At 40.6% G+C, this 24,674-nt stretch overlaps 1 protein-coding gene across 3 annotated transcripts in view; it reads left to right on the top strand.

Annotated features, from left to right (window-relative positions):
• The window catches only part of LRP5 (LDL receptor related protein 5), a 130,619-nt gene that overhangs the window by 62,725 nt on the left and 43,220 nt on the right, over nucleotides 1-24,674 (top strand). For all 3 annotated transcript variants that reach the window (XM_062494691.1, XM_062494693.1, XM_062494692.1), the window contains 2 exons: nucleotides 2,711-3,107; nucleotides 3,578-3,749. In XM_062494691.1, coding sequence (XP_062350675.1) covers nucleotides 2,711-3,107; nucleotides 3,578-3,749 — 569 coding nt within the window. The remainder of the gene's footprint in view (nucleotides 1-2,710; nucleotides 3,108-3,577; nucleotides 3,750-24,674) is intronic.

Consider the following 24,674-nt stretch of genomic DNA (forward strand, 5'->3'; position numbering starts at 1 on the left):
ACATTTGATTCTTATCTATTTGTTCCCATGCAATGAGACTTGTAATGTTGGCTATCCTAGAAATACATGTAATATAGGTAATTGCTTGGTATCACTTGCGAGGCATGTATTTAATGGTCCTCTTCTTCACTGTTCTTGTACTTCAGTATTAAGGTTATGACTGCAGACACATTGATGTAGTAGAAATTCAGAAGTTAAGGTGGATATAAACTTGAGTGCTCTTGGTGTATGAACAGCTGCCATGCTTTTCCTTGAGTATTACCCACCTCTCGTGGACCCTTCTTCCCTCTAGGGCGTGTTCCCATGAGATTGTTCCAAGATGCCTGAAGAGATCAGTTCTCTCTTCAGGACCGTACCCCATTTCTTCATTGCAGGATCTTGTGCTGCACCACGTCATGGTCATGGCAGCCAAGACTGCCCCCAGCATTCACATCCCAGCCAGTTCTTTGTTTTAGTTAGTACAAGGATCAGCAGCACACCTTTTTTTCACTGGCCTCTCCACTACTTGTGTTAGAAAGCTGTCATCAGTGCTCTGCAGGAGCCTCGTGCACTGTGTGTGCTCAGCTGTGTTATTCCTCCAGCAGAGATGGGGGTGGCTGAAGTCACCCGTAAGAAGCAGGGTCTGTGACTGTGAGATTCCTTCCAGCTGTCTGTAAAAGACCTCATCCACTTGCTGCTCCTGATCTGGTCCTGTAACAAACACCCACAACAGTGTCACCCTGACTGGTCCTGTTCTTTAATCCTAACTCATAAACTCTTGACTTGCTCATCATCCTCCCTGAGACACAGCACCATGTGTTCCAGGTTGTCTCCCAAGTAAAAAGCAACTCCAACATCTCACCTGTCTTTTTAAATGTAAAATTTAAAACCCTTCTGTGTCTGTACAACACTTAGATGACCAGATACATTCCCTTTTTCCACGTTGAGTTATAAGGCCTGAATTTTTGCTTAACTTGCACTAAACAAGTTAAATTTCGATCATGAAATATTTCAGAACCATATAAGCTAGACAAAAAACTTTGTTACATGAGGTATTTGGTTCTGCTGTAGTTACTGTATCTCTCTTGCTTTGCTGTCATGAATGCATGGACTTTCATTCCAGTGTTTTCTCCAGGGGGTTTTTGAGCTCTAGGTGTTGTTTCTCTCCTATTACCTAAGCCTTCCCTCAAAGTGATGCTGTCCTTATCAGACCCTGTCAGCTGATGCCGACTGGGAGAAGCACTCTTGCTGGAGCCCCTCACTGTGCCAGCACAAGTGTTTGTGGAGCTCTGCAGGTCTGGTTGTTAACTTAGGCTGATGGCTTTATTTCTGCTGAGTTAGTTTCTGTTTGGATCAGCTCTTTGGTGTGGTTTGCAGCACACAGCCATAGTGCAAGGCCATGCTGTGCTTGCTTGTGAGAACGGGTGATACAGAAGTGAAAACAAGCAGTCCATGGCCAGGAAGAGAGCAGCACTGCTTCATCCAAGAGTTGTGATGGCTTGAGGTGCTTCAAAGTGCTTAAATGATATTAAAATATTGCTCTTTTAGATACACTTGTGCCTGAGCACTATTTCTTTTCAGAGCTTCTGAGATGGTATGCGGAGGCTAAACCCTGATTTCCAAACTCAAAACCAAATCCAGCACCCATAGCGAATGTGACTTTGGTTGTGTTGTACAATGGATTCAACTTCTGTGTTTGCAGAACTACATAAGCATGTCTAGGTGTGAAATATTTCTGGAGGAATGTTCTCATGAGGATTTGAATTTCTGTTATTCTTGGAGGGCTCAAAAGATATGTCCCCATGGGCCATTTACATTCAATCTCAGCTGTTGGGGGGGAACAGGAAATTGCCACCTCCTAGTGGTGTTTGCTGGTCTGGATGAAACACAACAAATTACTTTTGTTCGGGTTTCCAGTTTCAGAGTATTGCTAAACAATACAATTTCCTTGTCAGTTTTCAAAATACACAGCATCAACTTAGTAACAGAAGTAGGAAAAAACCCACTTCTTTTTGTACTGAAGCATGCATGGGTGGATGTGGGGAAACTTTATTAAGCAACTGCATATTTTGCTGTCTGTCCTCATTTTTGTACTAATAAAAGAAGCTGCCACTTCAGTGTCAGGAAACACTGAAGATGTCATTTGTCCAAGTTGTTGGTTGACACACTTTCCACAAGCAGGAAAACTTTGCAGTGGGGAGAAAGAACAGAGGAGAGAAATTAACAAAAATCCTGTTGCCTTAAAATTGTTTTGCATCAGCTTTGGCCAAATGATAAATACTTGCTGTGGTTGTGATTTGTTTTCTTATTGGACTGTCTGGAGTAAATTGTTAATGGAATTTGTTTACAAAATACTCCAGTCTTCTGTTAGCCCCTGTTGTTTATTGTATAGGACATGTGTGGAAACTTGTCTAGTGCATTGATAGAGCTAGTGAGACATTTGGCTGAGCAAGTCTCTATAATGTGATGAAATATTTTGGACCTGCACCCACCAATTTTTTTTGGTTTTAGATTCTAGAGACAGATTATGTTCTGTATTTAGTTTAGAAGACAGGGAGAAATTGTCACCTCAAATACAAGTAGGTCTTTATTTTCATGAAAGCTATATGACCTCATTTAAGGAAATCTCTTCTTGTTTCAGAGACAGTAGCAGTTCACAGTCTGCTGTGCTCTACTGCAATCTTCACATCAGTAGCAATGGAAATGATGCCATGAATGCTTTTCTCCCCAGGTGCTGAGGAAGTCTTGCTGCTCGCTAGAAGAACTGACTTGAGGAGGATTTCCCTGGACATGCCAGATTTCACTGATATCATTCTGCAGATAGACAACATCAGACATGCAATTGCCATTGACTATGACCCTGAGGAAGGCTACATCTACTGGACTGATGATGATGTCCGGGCAATTCGTCGGGCCTATCTGGATGGCACTGGAGCCCAGACTCTGGTGACCACAGAAATCAACCATCCAGATGGCATTGCTGTGGATTGGGTGGCCAGGAACCTGTACTGGACTGACACTGGCACGGACCGCATTGAAGTGACCCGGCTGAATGGGACGTCAAGGAAGATCCTTATCTCAGAAAACCTGGATGAACCTCGAGCCATAGTGCTCAATCCTGTAATGGGGTAAGTTTTCTGTTTAGAGAGAGCCCTGTGGTAGGTCTTGGGATCCAGCTTATGGTCTCCAGAAACTGAAAACATGCATATTGCAGGATGGTGTGTGTACTGTTTGTCAGATATTCAGGAAATTACTGGTTTTCCCTTGATTCATCCCTTTAATAACTGTACATAAAAGGTAACTTTTAAATATAGTGTTCTTCAGTGAACATTGTGTGTTTGGTTGAATTTTATTTTCTCTGCATCTTCAGTGTGATCCTAACTATGAAAGAATTGGGCTACTGCATATTTTCAGTAGTTTAATTTATTTACTGCTCAAACTATATATTGTCTTCACTGATTACAGTTTGAATTGGCTTCTTTGCTGCTGTGGGGTAAGCAGAAAGAAAATTCTTTCAAAAGCAACAGACCTTAACTCCTGTCTTGCTTGTTGCATGCATTAACTGTTCCCCCCCCCTTTTTTTTTTTTTTTTTTACAGCTACATGTATTGGACAGACTGGGGTGAAAGTCCAAAGATAGAATGTGCTTATTTGGATGGCTCAGAAAGGCGAGTTCTGGTGAATACATCCCTTGGGTGGCCTAATGGCTTGGCACTGGATCTTGAAAAAAACAAGCTTTACTGGGGAGATGCAAAAACAGATAAAATTGAGGTGAGTAACAGAGCTTTATGTGGGTGCATTTGTAGAAAACAAGTGCAGTTCTCCTATGCAGCTTTTTCTTGGGTACAGTTACCCATTCTTGGATGAGTCTGTTGTTTCATTAATATTAAAATGATATTTAGCATAACAAGACATATTTGAGAAGAAAGGAAGTGCATTCATGTGGTTCAGAAAATTTCTGCAGGAAAAGGTATGTTTGTTATGTCTACATTGCTCCAAGTATAATTTAATTGCTTGAAATCTCAGGTTTTACCCGAGGCTTTTGCAACAAATTGGGACATTCAGGTAAAATTTGTTTAAAAGATGTTTTGGCTTGTTTCTTGGAGCTGCTATCTAAAATTGCTGGATGCAAAAGAGTGCAAGGTTAATGTACAGGAGCCAGTTGATATGGAGGCCCTGGAAAGCCATATTTCAGGACATTAATGATTATATGGTATCCAGATTTGTGGACAAGAAGTAATTTTTAATATACCTTCTGCTTTGAAAACAATATTGACAGTCTGTGCCTGAGTTTGAGGAGGGTCATATGGTCATGGTCTGTGAAATCAATTGAGTTTTGGTGTTGTTTAGGGTAGTAGCATATGCAACATTTTTTTGATAAATAGTTTAGATAAATAGGTTTTGATGAATGACTGCTTTCTAAAAATTTTGACACCAGGAAGAGAGGAAATTAGACTGTCTGCTACCTCCAGAAATTTAACTTCAGTGTTTGGCAGCAGCTAATACTGAGTTTGATGACTACCAGAGAGAGATCCTGTCTCCCCTTGCCTTTCAGCTTGCAGGACAGGGAGCATGCCAGATGCCACCTTTTATAGCTGTGGTAAAACTTATGCCTTGTGTTTCATGGGGTTAAGCAATCTGTTCAGTCTGTCTCACTTCACTGTCCGGCAGCAAATCCAGTGATCCTGTTTGGTTTGACATCAAAGTCTAGGAAAACCAGAGAAACCAATGTAAGGGTTTTTTATGCACTCAGTTTTTCTTTTGTGCTACTCTACTGGCCCTAATATGCACAAAACCTCACTGTGTGGCATTTGAAGTGGGGCATTTCCAGTTTCACTTGCTGCTGGAGTAATCAGCATAAACTCATTTACCTGTGCTTGTGTTTTGTTGCCATGAACGTGCCATTTCAGTAGCAGCCACAGTGTCTTGGTGATTTGTTCTGTATGTATGTATGTTGCATCCACAGCTTGTCAGAAACAAAAATCAGCTTACTTCAAGTTGAGAATACTTATTTATATTATAGTTGACCCAGCTGGGTATTGGGATTTTTCTTTTTACCCAATAGACTCCTAAAACTACCTTGAAGCATGCTACTGGATAAATTTATTTTTTGTTATCACCTAAAACCAGCATAAATGGGATGGTAGATAGTAAGCTCTATTTTGTAGCTTATTAGGTAGCAAAAGGAAAACAAAAAGCTGATGTTTTGGGTGGTTTACCCTCTTGCTACACTGTAAGGAGGGAGTCCTTGCTTCATCTTAAACAACATTCAGATTTATACTGAGTGCTTCTGAAGAAGAAAGTCTTCAAGTATTTTGCCCCTACACAGTTCAGAAAGTTGCAGTATTCTACTGCAGAAGGTAAGGAAGATGCTGCCTTGTCTGTGCTGAAGATGTGATCCCAAATTGCTGTTAGATGGTAATTGAGAATTGCTTTCATCACATGGCATGCCTTCAACTGCTTTCTACATAGAACAAAACACAAGAGTAAATACAGCTTGTGCATATTTGTGTGTATCTCTGCTTGGTATTCTGCTCTGGTTTCTGGTATTTTAGATCTGTAGGGAGTCATCTTACTCTCACTGGGAAGGCCTGTTTGAATTTAAAGTTCTTAAACAGTGGATGAACTTTGTACAGCTTGGAAATTTGATAGGCTGGAGGCATCTGTCCTGTTTTTCCTGGACCTTGGGTTTGAAATATCCTGCACATGCCCGTGGGTGGGTGGGTGGGTTGGTTGGTTGGTTGGTTTCAGGAGTGGTTTTGTTCAGTTCTGGTAACACACTGTGACATCACTTTTGGGTGCACTCTTCCTCAGTTGGCAAATAAACCCTGTAGAGCTGTTGAGGCTACCAGGCATCACCCTATACCAGGAGACTGTGTTTTATTTGTGCATGGAGAACTTCACAGAGTGAATGCAGCAGTTACCCTATCCTGTCAAAACCCCTCTGCTAACCTTCCCATCTGCAGCATTCAGCTGTGACACAAAGGGCTCAGTCACTTTGCAAGCAGTTTGCATCCTGAAGAAACCACTTGGCAAGGCTTGTCAAAATTTTGTGTGACAGGAGCCTATGGGGCTTTCGCTGCAAATTTGGCACCCTGTGGTAACATTGTTCCCAGGTTTTAAGTTTGTTTTTTAAAATTACTTTGACAAAGAGTATGGCAAATAGAAAATAGATAGCAAATTTTGAGTCCTGTCTGTCAAAATCATGTGTTTGTTGACACAGCTTCAGCTACAAATAAAGGGCATGGATTAATCCAACCGAACTTTGGATTTTACTGACAGAGAAATGTTACTTTCCAGGAACAAACAGCAGATTAATAAGGATTACAGGGTTCCAGCAGAGAGAGAAGCAAAGACCCACGTGTATAGTTTCCTAATTCTCCTTTAAAAAAATTTGTGGCAAGCCAGGTTTTCCCATGCATTATTTCTTCAGTATTTGCTTAAAGTGCCTAAGGTATAGTTGCATAATGAGCAATTATGAAATTTTCAGCTGCCTGTCATTACTTACACTTTTCAGTTGAGCTTGTGCAATATTCTAGGAATAAGTATTAGGCAGACTATCCCTTCTGGCAGCTTCCCTTCATCCCCCTCTTCCCTTTCCCCTCTGTTGACCAGCGTCCTCCATTTGTTGTTTTTTTTTGGTGGTTTTTTTTTTTTTTTGGTAGGAACTTCATAATCACGTAACTATCACATACACAGTAATATATCACATGCAGTAAATCTTTGGAAGTTTGTAGGGTGTTTTAAGTTTAAAGTGTAAGTCAGCACCAGTTGACAGTCATGGAGCTCACCAAAATTTCTTTCCAAGGTGCAGTTGTGTGGGCTGCCCTTGAATTTTCAGGAAACAAGCTTTATAATTAGTGTGTTGTTGACCACATTCTGCATAATAATGTAAAAGAATATTTGGAACAATTTGCAACTTAAATATAGGAGTAGGGTTTGTAGAAGTCAGTTGTAATGGGGAGAAAAAAGAAAAATAATTAAACTAACTTAAAGCTGCTTTTTCTAAACAAGTCCACGTATACTTCACACATTACATTTTATTTTCCAGTTATTTGACCTAAAAGATGCAATATTTAGTTTATACATGAGACATTTTCTCATAACTGATACATTTTTGTGTGTGTGTTTTATTTTTTAGCTAAGTTTTTAAAAAAGATGTAGTATAATAAACTACTGCTGAAACAAGCAAATCTTATAGGGAGAACAACTAATATAAACATACTGCCACATGCTAATTAGCTGTAAAAATCTCAAAGCATTGTTTTACTATAAATATAAATGCATTTCAGAAGACCTAGTTTATACTTAGATTAATGTAAATAATTCCCACACTACATGAACAGAAGAGTTAAATGGATATAGAAGTAAGAAATGCATTGATTGAAATACCATCTACAATCTTGGATCAGTCTAAATAGGCAGGTGCATTAATAAAATCACTTTGATTCATAATAGCAAGGGAACCTTAATGTCAGCGGTTTTTTGGTTTTTTTTAAACTTTTCAGTGACATTCAATTCAATTTAAAACTGTGGCAAAGAAATGTTATTAACTGAACTTACACTGTAGTCCTTAGATGAATGAGATCTGTATCTCCTATACTTTTTACCACGTCCTATATTTTTACTTCTGATAAATTAGCAAATCACATCCTTTCCAGCTGCAAGTGCTACATGTCTGAAGTGATACGGATCGCATGATGCTGACATACAATATGTTAATGTTGAATAGCATATATCAGAATTGGGCTGGCAAGCCTCATGTTCATCCCTGCACTTCATATAGCTCTGTTCAGCAGTGTATTCCTGCAGCTCCTTTGGATGCTGCCACTTCTGGTTTTTCTGTTTACAATGCTCTGCTCTCCTGGCTGGTATTAAGCTGCGTTGTTGGGGGAGTGACATGTGTGCATGTTTGTGGCTGTTGGGTATGCTTTCTTGTTGGGGATTGTCTGTGTGGTTTGTGAGCATTATATACACTGTGTTTTTATTAATCTGAAGTAGCTGTTAGGCCTCTGTATTGCTCTGTGTTTAGCGTGAAGAACCAGCAAGCATGAATGCAGTTGTAGGTGGATGAGGATTCTTTTGTTTTGCTTGAAGGGAGATGCTCAGCAAACTTTTATCACATGAGAGGTCTGTTTGTAGCAGTGTCCAAAGACCTGGTGTACAGCTACCTTTTAAGCTTCTGGAGGGGTATAATCTGTACTGTTGAGCTTGGGACCAGATTTACACCAGGAGCAACATAGCCACTCTAGAATGGATAGGAGGAGTCATTTGGAGGAAGGACTACCTTAAAATGTTGCTTCAGGGTTCTTTTTTATGGAAAGAGTGATAAAATATTGCAGTTGTCTGCCTTGGAAGGTGCTTGAGTCACCATCCCTGGATGTGTTTAAAAAAATGTGGCACTCAGTGCCATGGTTTAGTTGGGGTGTTAGGATTGGGCTTGATGATCTTGAAGATTTCTTCCAACCTTGTGATTTTCTGAATTCTGTGACAGTTCTTGGACTTCAAGACTGATGACAAGTCAGTTATGTTTGCTTTTCCCAGAGGATGGAACACAGACTTTCTGGGAGGGAAGAGAGCTGTATCTTTGACTAAAACAAATTCTAATTCTACAAAATCATGTAAGGCCTCACAGAGGTGTGCACCTGTAGGAAGAAGGAGGAAACCTGGGAACCAGGGGAAGGGGATCTTTATTCTCTCTTGTTTAAGAATCCCCACTCTCTCATCTGCCTGTTGGCTGTATTCTGCTTGCAGCACCAGACTTATCACCACATTTGGGGTCAGGAGTAAGCACCTCAGTTCAGACTCCCAGGAATGTTAGTGAAGTCTCAAATTCCTCTGCAATGAAGAATTTTTTTGCTCATGCATATTTGGAATGATCTTTCTTGACTAATTTGCTGTCATAGAAATGATGTTGCAGTTTGTCCAGCCTTGTACACACCGGTCTGCAGTGTGGAACAGACTGCTGAGATGACATACCATGATCTGTAATGCTCAGCAGGTCAGACTGGTGAGTGATTTCAGATCTTAATGGCTTTCAGTGAATTTAAACTCCTCTGAGTCTGTTACATGTTTCTAAACCCTGATTTGTGGTTCAGGATTTCCTGATGTGATACTACCTCCTTCTGGAATACAGAAATATAGCCAGTCTCCCTGCCAACAAACAATGCACATATCCTGTTCAGGAACATAGAGCCTTCTAGCTCTACTCTTCTAATTACAAGATCAGTTTGTCTGTGTTTTGCTTACTGCTTAATTAGGTATTTCAATATGTTGTTTTATACCTTGCACCTCATGAGCTTTGTATACTTCTCAGAGGACTTTTGCCAAATGTGGGAACTGTTGAAGTCAGATCCAGTTTCACAAAATGAGATGCTTTAGATCAGAACAGAAGGGTCACACCTTTCTGCTCTAAGCTAAGTAGAAAGGAAGTGTTCACAGAGCAGATACTTGTTGACCGAAGGGAAGAAGATGAACTTATGAAGGTGAATTTCCTCCTGTCCCTTGTCAGTGTTAGCTGCCAGGTGGACTTGTATCTGAGCCCTGAGCAAGTGACAGGTAAGACAGTGTTGAAGAAGGAAGTGTATATTATAAGGAACACATCCAAGCTGTGGCTGGTTCCATCCTGTGTTCAGTAGTGCTTTTGGAGATACATTAAACATTCCATTCTTCAGCAAAATTTTCTTGAGAAAATTTTTTTCTGCTGTTCTGGATTGGATTATAGGATGGGGTGGGATGGTGGAGTGCTTCTGCAGGTGAATGATGACCTAGCCTCAGTTATTCTGGTCTTTATCATCTCTTCTCTGAAATGCAGCAGCCCAGTTGACAGGGCTGTGGAGGCTTTAATCCTCAAGGTATGTACTGTGTCTCCTTGGCAGCATGAGGTGCCATGAGCACCTTAATTCTTTAAGCTGAGATTTCCCAGATAACTAACTGCAAATCAAATTCAAGATGCCAGTTCTTGACTTCACAGCCTAGGCCATAAATATGGAAAAGGCAGCTACGTGTCTAAAGTGAAGACTGTTGTCTGGGCTACTGTTGAGCATAAATGATTTTCCACAATAAAGGCAAATCTTTTCTGTAGTAAAGAGAATTTTTTCTTGGAAGTTGTGCTGAGATACTGGATTAGCCTTCTCTCTTTTCCCCTTCCCCAGTTTTCAGGAACTGAAAAACATCAAGGAGTTCTGCTTCTCTGTTCCAAGTGCAAGGTTCAAATTAGTTAACCTTCCCTTCAGCATCATAAATAACCACAAATTCCCATCTGTAAAGAAGTAGAGCAAAACCAGCCTTGCAGCAAAACCCCATTGTGTAGAAGCAGTTGCAGCAGGGACTTCTTGTCCCACCTGGATGTTACAGGAGATGATGTGGCCTGTGTTAGTCATGTCATTTCATGCACTAGTAGAAAACTCTCAGATAATGTTTTGATTGAATGAGATCCCTCTATAGGATGGTTTTGATCAGAGATTCTCGTAAGCTTTTATATGCCCTGCTTGGTACTGTATCAAATAGCTTCAAATTAAAAAAAATACACAGTTTAAATACTCCTTTGAGTCTTTCCACACTCAAATTTCTGCCAGTATGAATTACATTAATCTATAACAATTTGGGATTTGTTAGAGCTGCTGTATTGCCATAAAAACCTCTAAATCTTGTGTAATTATCCAGGAACTCTTTTGTTTTGTACTATTCTTTTAAAGGGAAAACTTAAAAAAGAAGCAACTGACAGGCAGCTTCTAAATTTGGTCTTTGTGGAGTGCTCAGAAATTACTTCTGTATGTGCAGCTTTTGCCATATTTATCGAGAGGAAATCCTGAGGATGTATTAAAGTACAAAGTTGAAGAATTATTTGAGTTTTACATGTTTGGGGCTCTCCTTTCTCCCTGAAGAATTATTTTAGGCTATCTGACACCAAATCACCCTTTTCCTCTTGCTAGGGGGAGAATTCTGCTTTATTTACTTCCATTGCTGAGATCAGCTTTCTGGATTTAAGAGGGATTTTGTACGTTAGTGGTATAAAGGCTTCTGTTCCTATGAAGTGTGGGAATGAGCCCCCCTTTTAGAGAACCTGGTGTATATTCTAACACAGAACAAGTATGTGCTTTTCCAATTGCTGAGAAAAAGTTGGCTCCTGTGGAAGTTGGAGTAACTTTGAATTTGTCAGACTAGCAGGTAGGATAGTTGAGAGAGGTTTTAACTTGGTAACCTTCTTGAAGTTACTTGATATCTTGTTTGCCAATAGCTATAAGTGATTTCCTTTAAATACTGTTGCCTTTTGTGATTTAGTTTTCCTACTTTCTTCTGTATTTTCCCAAGAAAAATGCTGAATTTGCCATAGAACTTACCTCTAACTTAGATGGAAGGTGATTTTTGCTGCCTAGGAGTTGTGTTACCATGAATACTGTCTTACAGCAGTGTTGAAAGGGACTTGTTTCTCTGATGTTTGAAGATAGTTGTGTCAATATGCTCGGTTAGTCACCATCGTTTGGGAACTAAATTTTCACTGAGAAAAGAAGTCCTCCCCTGCTCTTGTTTGAACCCTTTCTTAGTGTTTAGTGACCTTAGGTGTGAACTTCTTAAACGAAGAGTACAGAAATGTTTTTGCCACAAACACAAATTCCAGCCTCCTATTTCAGCTTCGTTGGGTCATTGTTTTTAAGGCCATCTGCATTAGTGATGATATTTCACAACACCACAAAACATCATATTGGAATGTTCCAGCTGGATTGTCTTGAGCAATGCTGGGAGAGCAGGTGATGGTACCAGAGCTTCCTATCAGCACAGATTTCTGCAATTTTTGCTTGTGAAACACGTGAAACTTGGATGCTGTGAGAAACAAGAAAGTTGGTGTGCTGTGCTGGCCTGGTGAGGTTCCCATGCTTCTGAAGAACTCACACTACAAATAAAGGTGTGGAGCTTGCTTTTCATGCCACATCTTATTAGTGAAATTTTGAAAGCTGTCAGTACCATTTTTAGACTCATATCATCCAGGCCTAACGAGAGAGGCATCCAACAGACATACATGACAGCCACCACCAGCCTACCCAAGTTCTCCCAGGATTGCCTGCAATGGTGGGAAATTTTTCTGATAAATGTCGGTAGTGTGGATGAGACCAAAGGTTTTTGTGTCTATTTATCCTTTCTAAAAATTCTTCAGTGCACTGATGGGATAGCAGTCACTCAAAGGAGGACTTCCTTTGCTTGGCTTGATTGACCAGAGTCATTCTGTGGGAAAGGATGCTAACTTATTCTAAACTGAAGGTGACCCTGGCCTTTTTGTGGGCAATAAAGACATAATAGAGGCCCAGTTAGGGTTCAGCGGAACCCCCACAGCCATCTGCACACTTCATTGGCAGAAGTGGCTTTCACTTGAACTTGCATTTGACAAGTGTTTTCTGTCTCTTTCTCATTCAGAAGGGTCTTCAAAGCCAAGTAATTGAAATGCTTTCACCCCTCACTCCTTTTTCTCCTTCCCCCAGACTTGCTTAAATTGCAGGGCAACTGGCATTCAGCGTTGAATGAGTAAAAATACATCCACTTCTAAAGCTCGCACTTTCTTTTCCTTCCCATAGGGAAGGTTTCTAAATAAAAACCCACCCTCTTTTCCACACTCTCCAGCACCAGCTTCATAAAGGAAAATTGGGGGGAAAAAGTATTTCTGTTGCAAGATGCGTTGCTGGTTTTCTCCCTCCCTCCCTCTCTTTTTTTTTTTCCCTTTTTTTTTTTATCCTCCTCCTCATCAGGCTGGACTTTTTGAAATGAAACACAAATCAGGTCTCTGGAATAAAAGGTTGTGAGTATGCCTTGTGGCATTTGGAATGAGGCTATTCACTGCCTGAATGACTATAAATAGAAAGCAAGGAGCTGCGTATTTCTGAGTTCAGACTCCCTGCAAAGAAGCGCCCTTCCAGTTAAAGGGTGACTTTTTGAAAGAAGCCTTGTTCCTTGAGCTGAATTGAATTGCTCCAGGAATTCTTCTCCCTGCAGCTTGCATAAAAGGCGTTAATCTCTAATTTATTTCTCCTTTTAAAAGGCAGTGTACTCCATCATAAATGTATATTCTTAGCCATGTTGCCAGATATGCCTGTCTTGTCTGTACAGAGTTGCATGTAAGAAAATTCTGAGTGCAGAACATTGTTCTCGGCAATTTTTGTGCCTGAAAGGTTTCTTTTTGGCTCTGGGCCAGCTGTCGGCTCCCTTTTTATCTGGTATTCATTCTTTAGAGAAGGCTAAATTAGCAGCACTCAGGTTTTTGTGGCTTTCTTTTTTTTTTTTTTTTTTTTTTAGGGATCAAGGAAGAGAATGGGAATTGTGATTGATTTTTGTAATAAAAGATTTTATTCTCCCAACACACTTGTGATGTTGCCGATGGTAAGAGCTCCAATAGGTTACTGTTGCAGTTCTGCAGACAATTTGTTTGGCTGATTTGGCTGCTAAAAAATGCTGATAAATCTCCTGTGTTGTGCAGTTATGTAAATGTAGTGCAATCATTTTTATTCTGCCTCCCCTTTTCAGAAGGACTGTAGTATTGAAGACACATAGTAGATGGGAGGAAAACGTTTGACAGGTTTGTGAGTTGGCAGTGTTAAAGATCCTAGCACTCAAGCTGTTGGATTGGCTTTTTTTTTTTTCTTTTTCACCCCTTTTTTCTTCTCCCCCCTATTTTTTCTTTTTCTCCCCTCCTTTTTTCTTCCACCCTTTCCCCTTTTTTTCCTCCTAACACAGTGGTGTTTTGTGTGGTGTTGTTTTGAAAGCTGCTTCTTATTTTCTCCTCAGACCTTTTGTTTCACTTTTTTTTTTCTACCTTCAAAAAACTAGCAAGGACAGCCTTTTTCATAGTCTTCTTTTCCCTGTTCATAGTTTTTAAAGAATGGGTCTATAGATTCTTTGCATTGCTCTTTCCATTACTTATGGAAACCTAGCTGTGTGAGTGATTTTTCTTTTCCTTTGTTTCACAGAGGAATTAAAAGGTTGACAAATACCTTGGGTTTTTTTTAAAGCCCAGTCTGTGCATGGTTTGCAGTGGCTTTTGCATTAGTGCTAATGTAAAAATGAGAGCAACAGTGAACAGGCAGGAAATAAAGGGAGCAGGATGCTGGTACTGTTCACATTTCTAGTAGAAGGGAGGAAAAGCAGAAAAAGAAATGTGCTCTTCAGCAAGACCAGGAAAGCAGGTTTTTAAGCGGTCACCATAGCAGACTAAGGAGATGAGAGATTCTGTAATATTTGATTTCTTTGTAGTTTTCTAAATTGTCATTTTCTTAGCTTAAAACTGATGGTCAGTGTCATTCAACTGAGTTTTTCATAGCTGGACAAATGAATAACCAGCTTAGTAGAGAAATATAGTTGAGTTGGTCATTTCCTTCCCTTGATTCCACCTCTTGGGACATCTTGATCCTTGTCATTTCATCATTGTCATCTTACGTCCTAGCTGTGTTCTGGTTTCTCTCTGGGGTGCTCTGTGTTTGCCTTGTCACTTTTGTTGTCTGGCTGACTTCAGCTCTGTTGGGCCTCTGGTGTGCTCTTGCATTTGCAGCTGGTGTAGGTATTTCTGTCACCCTGCTGTCCCTCAGGAGCCTCTTGTGAGCCATGGTAAGGACAGAGTGGCCTCTCTTTCAACTTGTCCTGTCTCTAGTCACTTCAGTCCAGCTTCTAAGGCAGCCTTGTAGATGTCACCTACCATTCACTCATAGCTGTAACATTTGCCTGGTACTATTCCCATCTTAGATTATATTCTTACAGTAAATTTTCTCCTGCTTCTTAATTTGAACGCTCTTTGCTTCATGGGGTGTTTTACATTTATTAATCCTCTTGAGCTGAACTCTTAGTTTAGAAAGACAAGTGATTGCTCAGGTTATATTTTGCCAGTTATTCATATGAGCTGCCTTTGAGTTCTTCATTTGACTTAAAGTTACTTTCCAGCTAAAAAAAAAATTTGCATTTTTTTTCCTAGATCAAATGTTGCACTAGTTTATTTTTAATTATGTTGTCTACTAGCTCATGATTATATGAAATTTTGCATCATTTGCTTTTTTAATGTATTGGTAAGATCATTTTATGTGTTTAAAAGTTAAACATTGTGATTGGTAAAATAGGCAGCAAGGACAAAGGGCATTTTTCTCCTAGTTATGGATCTGGTTTTATTCATTGTTAAAATATCAAACTTTTTTGGCAAATTTAAGGCAAGAAGAAACTTTTCAGGAAGGACATCCGGAACCTAGGTAGTTGCTTCTAATGTAAAACTGGCCTCCTTTTTGTCAAATAACATTTTGGTCTTATTTTTAAAACCCCATTGCTGTCACCTAGCAGGTGAAGCACTGGAGAGGCCCCAGTCACAAAAGCTGTGTCCTTGGAGAGAAGTCAGATGAGGTCTGTCTCTGGGAGAGTAGAACTGGTATTTGTTCCTCTTCCCTGGGGTTTGTCATTATCAGGCTGGTTGAAGCAGTGAGGTTGTGGCCCCAGCTTCCCTGCTTTCACCTTCCATTCCTGTAGCCTGTCCATCTGTTCAAGGCCCCAGCAGTTAGTACAGATCTACGTGAGCAAAGGCTCCACTCAAACCCCATGCCTCTTAAAAACATCTTGGGAAGGATCTGTTTTATCAGACAATCAGAAATAACAAACTCCATGCATCAATTTCACCGATGTCTGTGATGAAAGATCTGGTTTGGTTTCAGGTCTCTCTTCCCTTAGCAGTTAGAAGGGTTTTACAAATTGTGCTGAAACTGTGGATGCTCAGTCCTCTAATTTACCTTCTGGTCCTTTCTGCTCTCATATGTGAATGTTTCTTAACCCAGAAACCATGGCTGTTGGTCTCGTCTAAATTCTGTGCTGCCTGTGAACAGTAAAAGTGATGTAATTGCCTTTACCAGTGAACTGAGATCTAAATAAAAATATTTATTTTATTTTAATGCTGTTTTTATGGAATCCTTCTGTGTTCCTTTGGTTTTGTCTTTGCTCTACTTTTCTTCAGTCTGGCCTTGTGAGGTAGCAGTATTGTTAGCTCTCATGGCTCCAGCTGTAGGAGTCAGAAGGTTTCTGTGTCTTGTGTGCAACCAAGAATTATTCACTATTCAGCTTGGCCACCTCTGGAGGCATGACATTGTTGTCTGAGGTGATACAGAAAATCCTTTTTTAAGAGGTACTTGATGTGCCTTGTATGTGAATGCAGGCTCAGAAGGATCTGGGGTTAGGAAGGAATATTCCCTATAATTTGCTGTCCAGCCTGGTATATGGCCCTGTTCCTGTTGGCACGGTATAGAAGTGGGAGCTCTGCATCTTTGTGGCAGTGTAGGTGTCATCCACTTTGCCTGTGGCATATGGATGGGTGACATTCAGTGCCACTAGGGGGACCTCAGTGTGGAGCAGGGTATGGATTTACCTGGACCCCATGCTCTTAAATAGTTTTCAGATGGACATTGTGAACCATTTAATGAATTGGTGATTTGGCAGGTGTCAGGTTTTTTTCATTGTAAGGGAAAGCAGTTGTGTTTCTTTTTTGTAAAACAGTTCTGTGCTTTCCACTGATAAAATGGTGTTGTCATGCAGCAGCATAGGATAATCTACATATACCTTGTTCTAACTGTATAACCCTTTCTGAACATTTCTGGTACAGGTTCATCCTCACTGGGAATAATAGAACTATCCAAGGCTGTTGTTGGATCAGATGATTAATGGGTGGCATATTATTAAATCGAATCAGTAGAAATGGTTTTAAAAGAAGCTGCAACCAGCAGCTGAATGTAGAGCCAGTACTCCCTGCATGTAGCAACATGAAGCAGGACCTGGACGGAAAGCACAGAAATGTGTCTTTGATAAAATGCAAGTAAAATATTTGTCAAGAGCATTAAAAAGAGAATTGTTGGGGTTTGTTTGCACAGCTCCCACAAAAATAATGTCAACCTAAGCAAATTTTCAACACCTAGCTTGGCACTGTCTAGACAGCTTGTGCAGAAAACACTGCAGCTGGGAAAATCTTGTGACTGAATTTATGCTTAGATTGGAAGTTACTCTTGAAGGCTGTGCTGTGCTTTGGAAATTTCCAATAGTCCAAACTGCGAAAAAAGTACAAGAAATGTGCATCACCCTGCTGAATTCCTACCTAAAAATGGAAAAGACCTGCCTAAGGTGTGACGTTGCCTTAGTGATTCAGAAATGTTGGGCACAGGAGAATGAGCATTTAGTGCCAGGTTCCCTAGGGAATCTTGGAGGTGACAGACATCAGGACTAGAACTTTCTGAAGATTCTCCCAGAGGAGTACTCGCAAGACTCCTGGGTTTGGGGTTTTATTTTGTTGGTCTTTTTCTTATAGGCTGGTTGTGTTTAGCAGAGGTTTAATAAGGTCCAGCCTTGGATTTGTTCCCCTAGGGAGATACTGTATTTTGCAGCAACTTTCTGGAGTGTCTTGTGAGGCAGTGGAACATGCTTTTTAGAGAAGGGTTAAAGTTTGCACCGCCCAGTTCTACAAAGTTAAAGAGCCCTTGTAAAGGGTAGTGATGTTCCCTGCTTAACTTTACAGATTATTAAATTGAGACATTAAGGAAACTGCTGGGAGATGGTCAGATTTGGGCCAGCTATTGGAGTTGGGAAGATTAGGAGTGTGGAAGAAGTCATGTCCTTCAGCTTGTGTGAGGGCCAGGGAGGTCATTTATTCAGAGTGCTTGTGTTATCCTGGGAGCATCATCACTCCTCCTTCCTTCAGTACAAGATGTTCCTCTGCTAGTGGGTGTTTCTGGCTGAGCTGCACTGGGGAAATCTTCCAGAATAAAGTAGATCCCCAGGGGACAAAAGTAGGTGGTACTTGTACTGACTTGCTGCAAGACCTTTGGCTGAGTGTTTCAGCATCTTGTGCCCTTGCAGTGGAAGAAGGTTAAAGTTTTTCAGCTTTTTAAAGCATTACTTATTTAAGGTTCATTAAATACTACCTAGATGCAAACCTACTGTTGCCAGCAAATGAAATTTAAGGCATCTTTGCAGAGTGCCACAGCTCTTTCTTCTGTATGGATTGACTTACGGTTTTAATGTTGTGATCTTGTGAATCCACCTTTGAGGACACCAAATGGCAAAATTGTTCTTGGTAGAAGCATTTGCCTTTTGCTTCTGGCATGGCCATACAGGCCAGAAAAGTAACATCATCTTCTCCTTGTCTTTGAGGTATTGTAGTCATGCCATTATGGAATGTAGGTCTGTGGACTTTGTTTGGTACTTATGTATGAACAGGGTTTCCTTGTGGTGTGAATGTAACACCCTTGGGACAGTTCTATCTTGTCTGTCGCCTGTTTGTTCCCACTATGGAGACAGCTCACAGGGAGGAGGAATCACATGTGCTCCACAGAACCAGTGCAGCTGATGTCATGCCTGTGTGGTCAAGAGCATCTCATCTGTGGCTTTTTATGTCTTCTACTTCTGAGATGTGCAAGACTTCATTTTCATAGTTATCAATTACCTGTTGACAATGTACAATGTATGAAAATTCTACAATGTATGAAAATCAATGCTTGCTGTTACCATTTTTAAGAACACAGTAAAGATGGTATCAGTCTCTGCTTTCATTATCTATTTCCTGGCTTTTGGAAGTTTGGATTTATGATTGTAATAGTGCACCCAGTACCACAGGACAGGTTTGTCAGTGCAAAGTTAAAGTTGGTTTTATTTATGGATATCCCATCTTGACAAAGAAGTTGAAAACACGTAACAAATAATTCTAAAAAGATAAATGATTTGCCAGTGAGATTTGGGAGGAGGATGGCTGAGGTCAAAGACAATTTGTTGCTATAGATTGATAATAAAACACAAATCATTTAGTGATGGAGCAGCAGACAGACTTCTTAAACATGTCGGGTAAGTCTTGTCTCCAAAGTGGAGTGAGATACCTCATGCTATGAGTTAATTTCTTTTTCTCCAGATTAAGCTTGGTACAAATGCACATTTTTCTGTGCCAAAACAAGCTTTTGTGTGAGAGGATGAAGAGGCCCTTTGCATCTGTACACTGTTAACATCTGACAGGTTTATGTCAGCACGTGAGACTCAAACAGTTTATTCCAATAGCATCCGGGTCCTTGCTCATCTTTGAGCTCTTGAGGAATAAATCCACTTGTGAATCAGCTTGAGAGCCCCTGTCTTTTTCAGCCTTGGTGATTTCAAGTAAATCGTCTTGAGCTTCTCCATTAGAGACCCCAGCAAAGAGTGAAATGAAATTCATTTCAATGAGTTCTCAGATATCTTTTGCTTTGGAGAGGTGAGTAGTAGACAAGCCAAAAGCATCTCACCTGTCAACTTCTTACCCTGGTATCTTTCCAAATAAGTGGTTTAAAGTTTTCACCATAGTTTTTTTGCAGTTACTTTTGTGTCCATGTTGCAGCTTCTTTTGACAGCTCCTTAGAGAAGCTGTTCATGACCAGGGGTAAAAAAGAGTCTCATGTGTTGAACATAGAGTTGGAACTTTGACATGGACATCAAGATACAGGCAGTGGAAGGTCATGGGAAGTCTCCTGTCTATGATCAAACCAGCTTCACCTTCCTATTTTGAGAGGAATTTCCTCCAAGTATCTAGTAGTTTACTGCATAACAGCTGCATAGTCCAAGCATTCCCAAAATTTGAAGTATTTTTTTCTGTGGAGATGGCCAATTCTTTTATAAAAGGAATTGGTGTTGGATGTAATGAACAAATTCACCACAGGCAGTCTTTGAGTAAATTAGTTGGGTTTTTTTTTGCTCACAATTGACATGAAATTGGCAAGTATAAGCACTGTGATCCAAGTCAGGAAACTGTGTTATCCTTCATATAAACAAACAAACCAACCTTCCCTATATCCAGAGAAGCTTCTCAGATGATAAGACATCAAGTCTAAATACAGTCCCAAATTTAAACAGGAAACTGATATTTTTGTAGTCACAGTGGCTGCCTCCTCCCATGTCCTCATGCTCAAAACCCCCATACATTTCCAATAGATGTGTGGAATGATTGTTAAAAATGCTATTCTTTTAAGTCAACTTGGTATCTAGGGATAAAAAATTTCACTATTTTGGTCTGTTTCAATGCTCTCTCTTGCTTTCAGCCTTGTTTAATAAAACCAGGGAAAGAGGTTCTCCATGAGTCTGTATCTCTGCTGGACCACAGGGTTCTCTGCAGCATCCCTGTGACCTAGCTTGTCATCCTTGCTGCCAGTGAGCTGGGGACTGAGGCTCAGACATGGCCTTAAGCCATTTTCTGCAGCAGGTAAAACCCGATGTGTTCAGCTGGGGCTGTAGCAGAGCTGGGCACACGGGACTGGGGGGTGTCCGTCTGTCCTTACCCTCTGCTCCAGAGAGCCACTGTGCCACTTCACTGTGGTCACTTGGCTCATGGGAGAATGATGCTGTTGAGTCCTGTCTCCCAGCAGTGCTGTGAGGTTTTATTCAGAGGTGTTTTGCATTCCCTCCATAAATGAGCAATTGCAGGAGCTTTCTTAGTGAGTGATTAGAATATGTGCTGCCCCCTGGCTCAGAGGAAAAGGCTTTCTGACACAGCCCTGAGTGCAGAGCACAGTTCTGGCACCCCAGGGCATCCGGGCTCTCCATGTGTTGTCTGTGAGCTCTCTTCCTTCCATAGTTCTGCAGTGCATCTGGCTGTGCCTTTTCTACCAGATCTGGAGTGTTGTCACATATTATAAGTAACTAAACTGGTCAAAACTTAGTATTGAATAAATATGAAGAGACAAAGCTATACCCCAAGCAGATATGTTCTGAGAAGAAAGATCTTGAGAGTCCACAAAGTATTCTAGAAAGGTCTTTCTCCCCTTGTAGGTGGCAGGTACTGTAATTTTAAAAGATCCTCATGTTCAAAGTTAGTATTTAAATTACACTAAGCTGAATTTGTGAAGCTGAAATGATAAAAGCCCCTGCAGCAGGGAAGCAAAACTCAGTTTAGCAAGACAGATTTATTTTCCAGGCTTTTGTACGGTAAGACCTGGTACATAGTTTGGCTTAAATTTACATGGGAGTGAGCTGTGTCAGAAACTTCATTTAATGGTGAGGGGTTTTTTATTTTCCAGAACAGCTATCTCAGTCTTGGGCACTAAGTACTTGACCCTGGAGATTAGCAGTGAGATATAATTTTTCTCTGTTGTAGAGATGCAGTTTCATTTTTGCCTCTGGCATAAGTGCGTTATTGCAATATTAAATAATTGCAATAATTTGTGCATTGACTTTGAGCTTCTGAATGGAGAAAATAGTAGTGCTGCAGTTTTGTGGTCTCAGCATTTGGAATAAGGAGTAACAGAAGCCATACATAGTCCCTTGGTTACATTTTTTGTATTCCTTTTAAAAACATGTTCAGCCAACCCTTCCCTTCAACTTCATCCTTTCTACCCTCTTATCCACCGTCTGTCAAGGATGTAAAACTTATGTCTTTATTTTTGGTAATTCCTGTGTGGTTCTTTTAAAATGTGTGTGGCAGTGTCAATCTGGAGGCAGCAGTGGCTCCTGTGACTTCACTAATGCTGCATTACCCATCCATGTGAACTACAGCAGCGTGTGGTGGAGTCCTGAGTGTTTTCTTGCATGCAACATGGGGATAACTGATAGCTTTCTGTACAAAGTGTTTGGATCCATGGAAGGACAGAACTGAGAGAGAGGCTAAGCACTGTAGTTTGTGAGTGGAAAATTGACCTCTAGTTAGCCTCCTCCTTCTTCTAAGTATACACTGTGTTTTGTTTGATAGTGGAAATCTAATCCTTTGGGAAGCACAAATTCCTATAACAGCTCTGATAAGTATAAATAAACCCATATTCCTCATTACAAACAACATCAAAGCAATCACAGTATGGATTAAAATACACAACCCACCCTCCTCCATACTAATATGCAGCAATGCAGAGTTCAAATAAAGCCATTAGCAGTATCTCCAAGTATTTGGCAAAAGCAACCACACTTGTGTAGCTACAGGCGATGAAAGTCCCTACTACAAAAAGGGAGGGACAGGGGGAGTAGCCTGCATTGATCTAATTAGTCAATGAAGCACAAAGAATGTAAAATCTTATTATATATCACCAGGAGAATTTGGCTTGAGAAGTAAAGAGTATGAAACTGATTTGTCCATGGGTGGGTTATTTGTGTCTTTGAATCTTCCAACAGGAAATGGGATTTCTGAAAACATACTAGAAACATGCACATGTACATACATGCACACACAGAGAATGTATATGTGTATATCTGTGTGGATACATAGGCACATGCATACATATAGCCGGGTCCTGAAACTTCTCAGACCTTACTCAAGTTATGTTTTTATGACAAAGTTCCTGATAGGGAGAAATTGAAGATTTTAATTTTGGTTTTTTTTGTTTGTTTTTTTTTGAATTTGGATTGCTGATGCCAGTCACAGCCTGAAGACACAGTGTGTGGGTTTTCCTAAACTGAGACCTGGGGTTTGTCCCATTGCCCTAGGCAGTGCAGCTCATGTATGTACCAGCTCTTCTTCCTAAAGATCTGCTTAAAAGTGATGCTTAAAATGACTTTTTGTAGCTTGCTTTTTGCCCTTATCTTTGAAGACTTTCAGGGATTCATGTTACATTTTTGGAATTTCTCTGAAACCCAGAGTACTAAAAACATTTCTATTTCAGTTTAGGCCAATTTTCCATCCCAGTCAGTGTCTCCCAAGAGCTGAAGATATAAGTAGAGTGCCAAATAAAAATTACAACACATTCCCCCTGCACACACACCCCAAAAATTTAAAAAACAGCAAAAATAACCCCAAAAAATCACAAACCTAGCACAATACCCAAGCAGCCACCCACAAAGCCCCAAAGCTAAATACCTAAATAGACAAAACAAAAAGGGAGAGGAAGAGAGACAAGCACTGAAATGAAGAGACTAGTTCAGTCTTGCAGGTGGCCAGTAGAAGGAACAAAGGAAGAAGTCATCCTACTTCTTCCACACAGAGTAAAACAGAAAGTTTGTGAGTCTCCAGATATTTGTAGAATCGGGAGGGATAACATTTGGAGAAAATGGTGAGTATTGACAGTGGAGGTGCAATTAATAATTTAGCTCTCGATTCCTTATTTTTAAATAAATATTTAATGTTGTCTGTGTTCCAGCTGCATTCTGCTCTGCCCCAACCAGACTAGTAGGCTCATTTTTGTTTGCCACTTTTGCATCTATCACCCTGGTTCTGCTTTGCTCCTTTCCCTTGAGCTCTGCTGTGACAAAAGTTCCCTGCCAAACTCATATTTTACTCTGGTTGAGGTTGTAAAGTGGATTGGGATGATATCAGCAGTGACTTGAAGAGGAGAAAGATGTTGTGACCCTCAGCAGTCAAGGTGAGCACAGTCAGATCCCACAGTCCTGACTGGGCGTTGTGTGCAGTAAACTGAGGAAAAGATCTTCTTTTCTCCCCAAAACAAGAAGCAAATCCCTCTCAGATACTGCAGACATCCAGGTCCCATCTTGAGGTATTTCTGAGCATTGACCACATTTGCCATGCTCAGATAGAATCTAAAAAAACAGCAAAACTTTGTATTTAAGTCCAGATCTACAGAAAGAAAAAATGTGCATCTGCACTGCTGACAGTGGCACTGAACTACCCAGGGGGTGTTTATATTCACAGCTACTTTGAGAATTCTCTGCTCTGTGGGGAAGGACACACTGGACCACAGAGCAGCTGCAGTGCAAGGTATTTTCTCTTCTGGGAGTAAATCTCTGTTTGCCATTGCCCTATGCCTATCCACAGATCATTTGTTTGTGAATATACAAGTCTGCTTCAAAATTTGAAAAAGTCAGGTGATTGGAATTAACTCTCACAGTTGAAAGAGTCCTGGTTTTTCACTCTGTGTCAGAGTAGAAGTCTGTTAGGTGTTTGATGGTTTGCAGCTCCCCATTGCCATTGTTCTGTCAGCAGTGGTGGAGGCACTGGGAGTGCCTCAGTGGGAGATACTGCACAAGGGAAACTGATGAATTGGTGTGTAGAAATTAATGATTATCATCAAATTATAAATAAATTTTAAAAAATACATTAGCAGACTAAAAGCCAGATGTGCAGGTGGACATCCAAGGACCAGGTTTTTGATGAGGGTTTCATCCCTGAAACTCGCCCTTTCATTCTGTGCTTTCCAGTGAATGAGACAGCAGCCATAAAGCCAGGAGTGCGTGCAAGGTTATGAGATTAAAAGGATAGCTGGAGCTAAAGCAAGAACACTGAGCCCTTTTCGGAACAGGAATAGAATGCTTCACAAGTGTGGGGGCCTTGCTGTTTGAGCCAAAATCTAAATCTAACTTCAGAAAAGAAGTTGAATATTTGTGTCCATTTTCAGGCCTGCAAACTTGGTGGAGATTATCATGGAAATAAAAACCATTGGCAATTACTGAGATTGCTAAATGAGAAATTACTTAAATACCATGCAGGGTTGGCAGAGGTCTGTGGTAAAGGGTAGAGGGGGTATCTCCACAGCCCAAAGTTTCAGCTGGCACAGTGAGCTTAGTGCCTAGAGCCCTGCAGGTGCCATGTTTTCAAATCATGGATCTCAGCAATGGTTCTCTGGAGCTGGACTTGGCCCTTGAGTGAGAGGATGGAGGGAATGGTTTATGCTCATGAACTGTGAATGCAGCACAGTGTCTCATTCTGAGTATCTGCTGTGCTTTTGCAGCAGACTTCTTAAATGGAAAGGCAGAAGGTAACTAAAACATATTGTCTAGCCTTTTTATGAGCTGCTTTGTGTTAAAGTTGGC

The sequence above is a fragment of the Cinclus cinclus genome, chromosome 6, assembly GCF_963662255.1.
Source record: "Cinclus cinclus chromosome 6, bCinCin1.1, whole genome shotgun sequence".
In the NCBI taxonomy this organism is placed as follows: domain Eukaryota; kingdom Metazoa; phylum Chordata; class Aves; order Passeriformes; family Cinclidae; genus Cinclus; species Cinclus cinclus.